The sequence below is a fragment of the Mastigoproctus giganteus genome, chromosome 9, assembly GCF_048544385.1.
Source record: "Mastigoproctus giganteus isolate SK-2022 chromosome 9, ASM4854438v1, whole genome shotgun sequence".
In the NCBI taxonomy this organism is placed as follows: Eukaryota; Metazoa; Arthropoda; class Arachnida; order Uropygi; family Thelyphonidae; genus Mastigoproctus; species Mastigoproctus giganteus.
This window is the reverse complement of record NC_143583.1, coordinates 38,186,085-38,198,310: the sequence shown is the minus strand read 5'-3', so window position 1 is coordinate 38,198,310 and position 12,226 is coordinate 38,186,085. Positions and strand designations below refer to the sequence as shown.

Genomic DNA, 12,226 nt, shown 5'->3' with positions numbered 1-12,226 from the left:
ATAAGCATATCAATTTATAAATTGATAAATTTATTCAATTTATAAGCATATAAATTAAAAGCAAACGACGAAACCTTCCATGACAAACGCATAACACATACTGAACAAGGATTAGCGAGAAACATCCACGCTCGCGATTTTGTCACCACTCTCCCCCACCCACTGAGCGCTGTTTTGACCGGGAAAGATAATTTTAGCCACGCCCATGTTTTTTATGGCGGAAAATATTCACGGCGCTTTAAAATTCACATTTTTTTAGGTTTCATTTTATATTAAATCAGCGATCGCGAATACGCGAAACCGCGAATACAGATACTGCGAATAGCGGGGGTTTACTGTAGTGCCTTTTGAATTTTAGTGTTGGCTCACTAAAATCATGCTTTGCAGAATATTCCAGTTCTAATCTGATAATTGCAGTTAAGTGGGCATTTGGGCAATGCAGTACTAGAGTGAGTGCCAGTCTAGTTAGGGAAGTTGACATTTTCTTTTAATCCTTCTCATTTCCAATCACTTTCACACTGTAGTTTTATTTTTCTGTAGTAATAGGCCAGCATAGTAAAACCAAATGGCAATTCAAGAAAATGTTTTTGTTTCAGATACTTTTATTTATGTTAAGTAAAACATTTTTGTGTTCAGGTTTATCTTTATTCCACTCCCTAATTATATATACATTTTTGCACTAGTAATCAGTCTAACCAGTAAAACTCTAATATTATTCAAGAAAACAGAGGGAGGCCTATATTAATAATCCACAAAAATAAATGACAAGGCTTTGGTTCTCTAAAGTTAAATCTGTTGCATGGACCCACTTATCATTTAATTAAACATTTCAAATGGGATTTCCTATAGTTTTTATTGGAAATTTTATCTTTTAAATGAACATCTAAGAGACTTATTTGAGTTTATTATCAAAGGTATTTATACCGGTCACTGTAATGTGACCGGTATAAATAACAGTCACATTACAGAAGCTGAATTTATAGAAGCTGAATAATAGCATTAGCATTAGCATTAGTAGAGGCATTTGATGCAAGAAAGCAAGCTTATTCAGCATCAGCCAAAAAAAAAAAAAAAAAAAAAACCACTTCCACTTCACCCCTCTGTTCGTTCAAAATACCTGTCCAGCTGAGCCTTAAACTTATTTAGGCTATCAACCTCCACCACAAGGGATGGAAGTCTGTTCCACCAACCAACCACCCGCTGGCTAAAGGCAAATTTCCGCACGTCTATCCTACATCTGTCTTTCCTCAATTTGAATTTATGCCCTCTCAGGTGATTATTCTGAGCTAGAGGAAGAATCCCATCAGCATTGAGCATGCTTAAACCATTCAAGGCTTTATACACCTCTATCAGATCACCTCGCTGGTGCCTAGTCTCCAGACACTGTAATTTGCAAAACTTAAGCCGTTCTTCGTAAGAGCACCCCTTTGTTCCATTCACTAATCTTGTTGCCCTTCTCTGTACTCGTTCCAGCAGCTCTACATCCTTCTTGAAATGAGGCCTCCAGACCTGTATACAGTACTCTAGGTGTGGCCTGACCATCGCCTTATACAATGGAATAATCACCTCCTTATCCCTGCTGGAAACATTCCTGTATATCATTGACAATACTCCATGAGCTACTCTTGCAGCCCGTCTGCACTGCTCAGAGAACTTCATATCTGCCTGCACAACCACCCCCAAGTCCCTTTCATTCTCTACCACTGTCAGTGTTGTACCACAGAGTTGATACGTTGCTCTGGGGTTGCTGTTTCCCATGTGTAGTACTTTACATTTGTCAATGTTAAACTTCATTTGCCACCTCTCAGCCCATCTGCTCAACCTTTCCAGATCCTGTTGCAGCAGCATAGTGTCAGTAGTGTCCTTGACAACCCTGCCAACCTTTGTATCGTATGCAAACTTGGACATTAATCCCGATATACCATCATCAATATCATTTATAAATACAGAAAACAATAATGGACCCAACACTGAGCCCTGAGGGACTCCACTAATAACATCAGTCCACGATGAGCAGTGTCCATTGATTACCACTCTCTGTCTTCTCCCCCTCAACCACCCCTTTATCCATAGCAGTAATTTGCCTCCAATGTCACACTGCTCCAATTTGTGTAGCAGTCTTCCATGTGCAACAGTATCAAAAGCCTTTCTAAGATCCAAGTATATAATATCAAAGTTATTCCCTGCATCCAGTTCTTTTGTGACTGCATCATAGTATCCAATCAAGTTGGTCAGGCAAGACTTCCCCTTAACAAAACCATGCTGTGTCTGAGCTATAACTGAAGTCTTGTCTAAATGATCCTGCAGTGCTTCTTTAACCAGTGCCTCCATTAATTTTCCTGGAACAGAAGTTAAGCTCACAGGTCTATAATTACTTGTGTCAGCCTTTGATCCTCCTTTGTGAATTGGGGTCACATTTGCACATTTCCAGTCTATGGGTACCTCCCCTGAGTCCAAGGAAGCTCTCATAATTATGGCTAAGGGTTTGCTTACTTCCTTTGCTGCCTCCTTTAATATAACTGGATAGATCCCATCCACCCCGGGTGCCTTTCTTGTGTTTATCTTCAACAGTTTCTCCTCCACTTTACTCCCAGTTATTTCAAGATTCTGTAACTTACTGCTAGAGTTGAATACACCTCTGGCATTCCCCTCGCTGAATAACTCCTCATGTGTGAATGTCGATGCAAAATATTCATTTAGTTTGTTAGCTACCTGAGCAGGATCATCAACACTTGACCCATCAATATCAAGAGGACCAATCTGATTCATCCCTCTCCTTCTAGAGTTTACATAAGTAAAGAACTCTTTGCTGTTTTTCTTTGCATCCCTTGCCAAGGATTTCTCGTAATCTGCCTTCGCCTGCCTAACCTCCTTTGTAACTTGGTTGCATATCAACTTGTATCTATCATAGGCTTCTGTGTCATGTGTTAATTTGTAAGTATCCCATGCATTTTTCTTCTCTGCCATATGCCTCATTAGTTCATCTGACATCCATTTTGGCCTAAACCTTGAACAATATTTCTTAGTTGGTATGTAAAGCCTAGTAGCTTCCAAGATAAGTTCTTTGAATGCTTCCCATTTTGAATTTGCTGTTGGTAACATCATCAGTTGGTCCCACTGTATAGAATTTAAATACTGTCTCAGTCCATCGTAGTCGCCTTTACGGAAGCAATAACCCTTCCCTTTACCCCTAATGGTAGTTACCTCTTTGAGTAAATCCCACTTCAGCACACTGTGATCACTGCCACCTAGTGGTTCATTTATCTGCAGATGCTTAATGCATGAAGAATCACTGCTGATAATCAAATCAAGAGTATTGCTCCCTCTAGTTGCCTCCCGAACATGCTGATGTAGAAAACAATCATCCAATAAATCCACAAAAGCCCTGCTAGTGTGTGAGTATCCAGCCCCCAAATTCCAGTCAATATCTGGGAAATTAAAATCTCCCATTATAAGACACTCTGATTTACTGGCCCATTCTATTTCCCTGTACAGTTCCTTATTATACTCATCAGAGTCATTAGGCCTATAGCACACTCCTACTCTCAATTTTGATCTCCCAATGTTTATGTCACACCAAACTGACTCCACACTGCACTGTCCAGCGATGTCGACTGGCTTCACTTCCTTGGTTTTTATGTGTTTCCTAACTAATAGCATAACACCTCCCCCCTTCCTATCCTGTCTATCCTTTCTGTAGACGTTGTACTCCCCAAATTGCAGTTCCGCATCCCTTATATCTGTGTGACACCACGTCTCTGATATCCCAACAATATCTGCCTTTGATGTTTTGAGCAATACCTCAAATTCATCAAATTTATTTACTAAACTCCTAGCATTGGTGTACACGCAAGTATACCTGCACCTGTTTCTATTCTTAGCTACCCTAACACAACCCATGTGTTTACTTGTACCACAATGGCTCCCAGCAGTCTCTGAAATACCATGCATCTTGTTTTTCAGGCTTCTGCTCATTCTAATAGAAGCAGTGCAAGAATCTCTTTCACCTCTGCCAGTGGCTACTGTCAATCTATTGGTCTTTGTCTCCCCCCAAGCTAGCAGTTTTCCGACCCACCTAACACTGCCTCGATAGCATCAGCAAATATTCTTGCACCCTTTCTATTTAAGTGTATCCCATCCCTGTAGAAGCAATCTCTCCTGTTAACAAGTACAGTCCAGGCTGAAAAAAATTCTACCCCTTGAGCCTTGCACAATCTTTCCAGGGCCGAATTGATCGACAAGGCTCTCATCATATACTCCCTCCTATCGTGTCTGGGCAGAATTGCAGACACTTTCAAATTCAACCCTAATTCTCGGCTTTTGTTCAACAGTGACCTGTACTTGTTAAGTAATTCTGCCGGTCTCCTACTCTTAATATTATTAGTGCCAACGTGTACAACTATATCACCTTTTGTGCCCTTAAAAGATGATATTCGCTCTACAACGTCATCAACCTTTGCCCCTGGCAGACATACCCTGGTCCTGTTCCACCTATCTTTTATTCCCTGACAATAGAGTCACCAACAACTACTAGTTCCTTCGGGACCAGCGCATTCTGCCTTGGGGGTTGTCTCTGTGTCACGCGATGCCCAAGTGCAAGCTCTGGCGTTGATGTGGGCAGCTGAGAGCTTGATGGGCCCCTCAAATAATAACTGTAATGGCAGTTATTATTCTGCTGCTTTTGAAATAAACTTTTAGAGAACAGTATACATTAAATATTTTAACAAATTCCATAAGTAATATAACGTTTTTCTCCTTTACAGAGCATTCTTAAAGTTTATATTTTAATTGTCTGTCTACTATTATATAGTTACGGATTTAACATTTTTTAAATATCCGAACCATCTGTTTACTGAACAAAAAGTTGAAGGACTGACTTTGTATCTTGAAATTGTGGCACTGTAGTGAGTTTATTATGCATTCTCTATCCTAACTAACCATCAAAGAGAGTATAACAGATGGGGAATGAACACAGTGGTAAAGTACTTCAAGAAATTTTTGAATGGAAAGTGCCAGTGTGCAGAGGCATTTCGTGATACAATCACCAATTCCCTTCGAGCCCGTCACCACCAAATATGGAGGATGCGGAAAGGTCATGGAATGACCACCGCATATTCCCGGAGCAATATGGCCTTAGTTGCTAATGTTCCTAAAAACCAAACAACAACAACAACAACAACCAGTTCCCTGAAAGCCACTTTTCAGCCATTTTCTCCAAACAGCATTGCACAATTGCTATAGAACTGTTTTAGTATTTGTTCTTCACTGTGTGACCATGAAGGACAAATTCATTACTTCATGGGAAATAGTGATAAGAAATAAAGAAAATATGATAAGCATGATCTTCACATTTGATGAAAAAATTTTTTTTTTTTTTTATGTGAACCTCAAACACGAGAGGTATTAGAACCTATAGTACTTAGTACCGTGCTTGGGTTGGAAGTTGAGAAGACGAAAGAAGATATTTGTTGACATTGGACTTGAACTTCTGTAGACTGTAAATTTTAGGAAATACGTATGAAGGAAGGTTGTTCCAGAAAATGGCAGTTGAATGAATAAATGAGGAAGATGAAAAGTTGGTTCTGTGGGTTTGAAGTTGGACAGTAAATGGATGTTGGCTGGTGGCGGCACCTGTTCAGACTGTTTTGAAAGAGAGAGCGGGAATTATAGAAGCCAATTCAGAAGAACAGTGCCCATGGAATTATCTGATTGTCATTGTTATTCTTTGTCATTCTTTCTTGGGCCTTGAGAAGATAGTGTCTTCCATTGAGAGGACCTTTGTGTCCAAGTTATAGTCATACACTCACAATTCATCACCAGTAATGATGGAAGTAACAAAAGGTGGTCCAGAAGCAGCATGTTGAAGATTCTGGCATGCAAAAACTGCCCACTGTCTACAATCATTAGTCAGGATGCAAGGCATAAAGTTGGCAGAAATGCATCACATTCCCAAACCTTATGTTAAATTGATTGATACAGCCTATAAGAAATACCAGTTTTGCTAGTAACTTCACTGATGGTTAGACCTCTGATCAGATAAACACAAGTGATTGAATCATTCGTTTCTGAAGTTGAATGGCAGCCAGAGTAATGATCATCTTCAACAAACAAGCAGCCTTCTTTAAACTTGCGAACTACTGAAAAGTATTCAAATGATACTTAATTTCTCCTCTGAAAGCTGTTTTTTAACATTTCTTGGATTTATGTTGCAGTTTTTTTTCTAAGTTGAAACAAAACTTGATTTAGATTCACTGTTCGATAAAACCACTTTTTAAAATATGAGAAAAAATCTGTAAATGTGCACTAATTCACATGTTACTCTGTCTAAATGAGTCAGATTAGTCTGTTTAGATTATGACAGGTCATAACCTTAGACACCATAATTTCACAATACAAAGTCTCTGAACTATTTGATATCACACCTGCTTGATACCAATACCAGAATGGGGATGAGGGAACTGTATGGGCGGCAAGAAGGAGGGTAGCAAAGGGAAAGGAAGTCAGAGCAAAAGTGACTTCCCTTTCAGTTCTTGGTATAATGTGTTACTATTGTGTGTGGATCACACTGGTTACATTTCTGCCTTATGTCCATTTATTAGCTACCATTAGTGAGTTTTGCATACAACTCTGAAATCCCCCTTTGTTTTAGTATATATATTTTTTGCATATTTTATCAATTTTATGTTCTCTGTTTTATTGGATGTCATTCATTTTGATTTATATGCATATGTTATTTTTTTACTTTATATTTTTATGGATGGATTTTTTATTATTAAAATAAAATTTGATTTATTCTCTGTAGTCAGTGTGCCAAGTATATTATTATTATTATACTCTCTGTAATAAGACACTATTTTAAGATTCTAATTGTACCTAATCAAATGTTTTATATTCCATCTTTGAATGATGATTTTATTAATACAAAGATTACTGTTACAATCTGTTTATATACCTAACCCAAACATTTTATATCCCAGCATTAATTTGAATGACGAATTTACCCATACAAAACTCTTATAGTCTGTTTATATATATTGTAATTAGTTTTCTTATATTACCATTATTATTAGTTCAATAATTACGATATCCTATGTCAATCTTATTTGTATATGTTTTTTGTATATTTAAATTTTATACATGTCTGAGTGACACCATAAATTTGAAAAATCCTTAATTAAATTTATAGCACTTTAATATTATTTTTTTATTTTTTATTTCTTTTGTTTCATAGGGGTGAGGTAATGGCCAAAGCTGATCATAATGAACAAATTATATATGCTGATTTAGGTGAGTTCTATTATTTATGCTTATTTGCATCCTTATCTTAGCTGCTTATGTCTGCTTTTCTATTATAGTTAAAAAATTAATTTTTGTTTGTGCAAAGTACTTATTTATTCTGTTTTTTTTAATAAAAGAAATAGCTAGTACAGTTTATGTGTAAGTTAAAGTAGTTTTGAATTTGCATGTTGTTTTTAATGTGCATTGTTGTCTGAGATGTTCAGTAGTCTCTCATGTATGAAAGTGTATGAGAGAGTGAAAATGTATAAATACAAAATATCAAAAAATAATTGTTTACTATAATTATTTCATTTAATATTAATACCAGTATAATAGAAAAATAAGAGTTCATGATTATTATATATGTATGAAAACAATATAATAATAACACATTTAGAAACATTGAGATTTAAATTTAGTCAAAACTTTGGTTTTAGAATGGTTTTCCAAATAAGTATAGTGATACACTTTGTACTGATTTTAAAATAAAGGCAGTTAAAATGTTTCGTGCCTAAAATATAACTGTAATACCTCTGAAAGGAATATCCTACAATCACTTAAAGTGCTTTTTTCACAGTGACATTAATTTCTTGTAATGGGTATGAAAACATTCTTCCACAGTTAGTACAACAGCTGTTCTTCCACGAGTGTGTAAAAGGGCTGGGTTTGATTGCCGTTCTTCTACGCCATGTAGTAAATATCTAAATTTGAATTCTATCTTGGTGGAGGAACTTTTAAGGTTTTTTACAATATGACTAAATTATTCAGTCTCAGATATGGGTTGGTGTTTAATAATTGTAATCTATGCAAAAAAAATGGTTGACATTTCTCTCTTTTCTGCATTATTACTTTCAGTAAACTTAGTAACTAAGCATGACCTGACCTTACTAATTACACTACATGTGCAATGCCTAGTTTGACATCACTTTAGAAGCTGAGAATGATAGAAAATGTCCAGTGGCTGAGTATAGCTTAAAAAATATCAATCCCAGAGACAAAAATTGTTCTACCACTTTTTTTTTTTTTCTGGTTTCCAAAAAAAAAGTTTGCTTGCAGTTCTAATTTTTTTTTTTTAGTTGGTTGTGTGAATTAATTCTCTTTTTATGTTTTAGCCCTTTCATACATAAGTTGCTATGAAAAGATTAACAGTGAAAGCTTAAAAGGATATATTAGAACTTTTCAATTTGAAAGTGGAGATGTGTGATAAAATTATCATCTTATCTTTAACTTGCCTAGACAATCTCTTTCATAAATAGTGACTAATTTATATGCACAAAAAAATATATAAAATAAAATAAAAATTGATTTAATTCAACACAACCAATGTAAAATTTCACAACTGTAATCAAACATTTTTCGAGTTTTCCACACACTTTGACATGCTATTGGTTTTTGCTCTCAGCTGCTCTAAAATGTCAAAAATGGTCACTAGTTAAACCCCAATCACTCTATGACTACCTTCCATAACTGTTATATATATATATATATATATATATATATATATATATATATATATATATATATATATATATACAAGAGTAGTTCCCTCTAGGTTATGTTGTTTGGTAAATAATTGATAGTGCTAAAAAAAGAGGAAATGTCACCTTCCTTTTTCATGGATTACAAGTATTAAACAGCAAATACTATCTCAAATTATGGATACTCCCTCCTTTGAAGGTAGATGCAGTTATACATAATAAACAATTCAGTATATGTTTTAATACACATCTCTTATACATTGAACTGCATGACTGTTATGGTGGCAAAAACAAAACTGAGAAATCTTTACATGCAATAAATTGAAAAAGATTTCACATACTTTCTTATTTATTCCTTGAAATTTAAAAAAAAAATTAACTATTTTTAAATCCTCCAGTGTGAAAATATTTTTTTCTCTGAAGCACATTCTCTCTCTCTCTCTCTCTCTCTCTCTCTCTCTCTCTCTCTCTCTCTCTCTCTCTCTCTCTCATAAATGAATGCATATATATGGTGACTTGATGGTGTGCAGCACCTACACCTGCATTTGGAAAATGGGTGTTTGCACCATTAGCAATTGGTTGATTTTTTTTTTCAGCAGTGTAAACAAAATAGATTACATATACACCCATATTATGAGTTACAATTATGTTATTCCTCATGATTCTACATTTAGTTTTTCGGGAAGTGAATAAAAATGTAAAATTTAAAGGTGTCTTATTTTAAAACAATTCTATATGCAGTATGCCAGCAATTTTTATTATAGCTCCATTCAGTTTCATTTTCAAAATTTTTGCCTTTAATTTGTTTCTGTAGTCTGTATTTTTGAATTAAACAAGTTATTCACAAGTTGCAGGGCCCAATTCAGACTGAATTTCATTGTTGAAATATCGCAAATTACACTACTCTGCATTTTGAAAAAAATTCACTGATATTTTTTCAGAAAAGGGTTTTTCTGAATCATTTTCTAATGCTGATTTCACAAATAACTTCTGTTTGTTTCCATCACTTCAGGTTTCTTCAAAAATCACAAAAGAAAATTTGATTTTTCACAATTTTTTATTAATTTTGGCAAAATTTGTACACTGAAATTATAACAAAATGCTACTTTTACCAGACTTTTATATTTAAGTACCTGTCGAAGACTAATAAAAATGACAGTGTTGTAAAACGTCCACTAAACACTCGCTTCTCATTTTAAAAACTGATCTACAATGGGTCAATTTTCATTTCTTTGATTTTTTTGCAGAGCCTTTGAATTTACAGTCCTTTTTTAGCATCCAGCAGTAGTCAGCCATCATATTGACATTCCACTTCTCCTGTTACCTCATCTCCATGTCTTTAATGTTCTGGTGAAACCTCTCACTCTGTTCTTCACTAACACTTCCTAGATTTTTTTGGGATGTAGTTGATGTTGAGTATAATAAATATACCTTGACACTCACGTTGCAGCCCAACTTCTTGAAGTTTGCCAACATATTTTCAATTATATTCTTGTAGTCTGGATCCTTGTTGTTCCCTAAAAAGTTCTCAACAACAGACCTGAAGCTGATCCATGGCTGTTTTTTTTTTTCTTTTATTCATAGTCTCTCAAAATATGTCCCTCGTCAGTTTGAAAATTTGAGGTCCAACAGAAATACCTTCCTTTATCTTCTCTTGGGTGATTGATGGGAATTTTGTACAAAGGTAGTTTGTACTAAATTCCCATTGATCACCCAAGGAATTTTTTGAGGTAAGGAAGGTCCCTGGGATGGGACCTTCCCTACCCGGAAGAACCGATCCCAGGGACCTTCCTGAGGTAAAGCTTTCACAAACTGTTTCATCAAACCCAGTTTGACATTCAAGGGTGGAAGGAGGACAGTTTTTGGCATGCATCTACCACTGGTTTATGAACTATGCTCTTTGATCCAGGCAAAAATTTGTTGTTAACAAAATTTTTAACAAATAATAAATACAAAAATCATGGTTGGTTGGTCTGTGCCAACTTTAAAGCAAGGAATTTTTGTGTAGCCAGATTGCTGTCCAAGTAACATGCCTATCACTTTAAAGTCGGCACAGATCAACCAATCATGATTTTCGTATTTAATATTTGTTATCAACTTCTTCGAGTTCTCATGTTTCTTTCAAATGCACAGAGTGAGCTGCTGGAATTGACCCATATTTATTTCTGTTGTGAAGCAACACACCTTTGAGACTCTTCTTTGATGAGTCAATAGAATTGTGTTAATGCCCATTCCTGTCAGGATGACCTTGCATTACTTCTTTAACTATTGACTGTTATTTTTCCTGCCACAAAGGTCAAACTTAGAGGTCTATAATAGTTGTCCATTTCCCCCTTTAAACCACCCTTTTGAATAAGAGATACATTTGCACATATATTTATATTATCTTTCTCAATTTTTATGATTGATCCTTGTAAAAACCATTGGAATTGTGGAATATACAGCAGTATTCTATATATAGATATTTTAGGTTTAAGTATTACATTTGTGTACTGTGTAATTTCACTTAGCTATGTCATTTTCATGCAGTAGTCTCTTCCAGCCTCTGTATATTTAACAAATATTTTCGTTATTCTGAAAGTTAAATTGCGTTGCTAGTTCATATCTTCATACTTATTATATACTACAATAATATATACATTTTTTTTGTGTGTGACCATATATAGATAGTAATAGATATTAATAATATGCTTCTAGTTTGGATTAAGCTAAATTAATAACTTATGTAATATTCTTATTTTCAAAAATTATTTTACTTCATGATTTCAGATATCAATGGCTAATTTAATTTTTTGTCCTTCCAGATTTCAACTATCTTAATGAAGTGAGGGAACAAATTCCTATATTCAAGCAGCAGCGAAATGATCTATATCAACTTATAAGCCCCCAAAAACATAACTTATAAAAATAAATTTCAGTAGATAATAAGTAAACTTCATAGGCAAAACTTGAACTCTTTTATCATTCAGATTTAAGCAATAAAATTACATATGTTGAATTTCACATATAATAAAAGTTCCATAATTTTCTTAAATTAATTGAGGGTAAAAAGAGTCTCATAAGCCTTTAATAAATGATGTTATTCAAAGTAAAATTATCCTCATGTGATGTAGTGATTTTGAAACGGAGGTTCAAAAACTGCAAAGGCATGCGGTTTTGTGATGATAAACTTTGAGAAAGTGTATTTGTAATTTTAATTATAATAATAGAAAAAACTGTATTAAAGTAAGTAATTTTGTTAAATGTGTAAATTATTGTTAAAGTTTTTGTTTTATAATAGTTATATATTTTTTACAGATGCTGTTAAACAAAATTACATGAAAAAATAAAATAAAAATGTGAAAAATTAAAAATGACCTCTCCATTTATAGAGTTCAACATATCTACTCTAAATGAATTGGCAATTTGTATTTATATTAGTGCGGCATAAGATGACTGGTGTATTGGGCAAACATTTTTCATTGAATATG

General features: G+C 34.6%; 1 protein-coding gene across 1 annotated transcript in view; it reads left to right on the top strand.

Annotated features, from left to right (window-relative positions):
* LOC150080153 (omega-amidase NIT2) overlaps window positions 1-11,898 on the top strand; it is a 64,759-nt gene extending 52,861 nt beyond the window's left edge. Inside the window, exons 8-9 of the mRNA XM_090381809.1 lie at window positions 7,232-7,287; window positions 11,561-11,898. Of these exons, the coding sequence (XP_090237935.1) occupies window positions 7,232-7,287; window positions 11,561-11,661 (157 nt within the window). The 3' untranslated portion in view covers window positions 11,662-11,898. The remainder of the gene's footprint in view (window positions 1-7,231; window positions 7,288-11,560) is intronic.
* The last annotated feature ends 328 nt before the right edge of the window (window positions 11,899-12,226 follow it).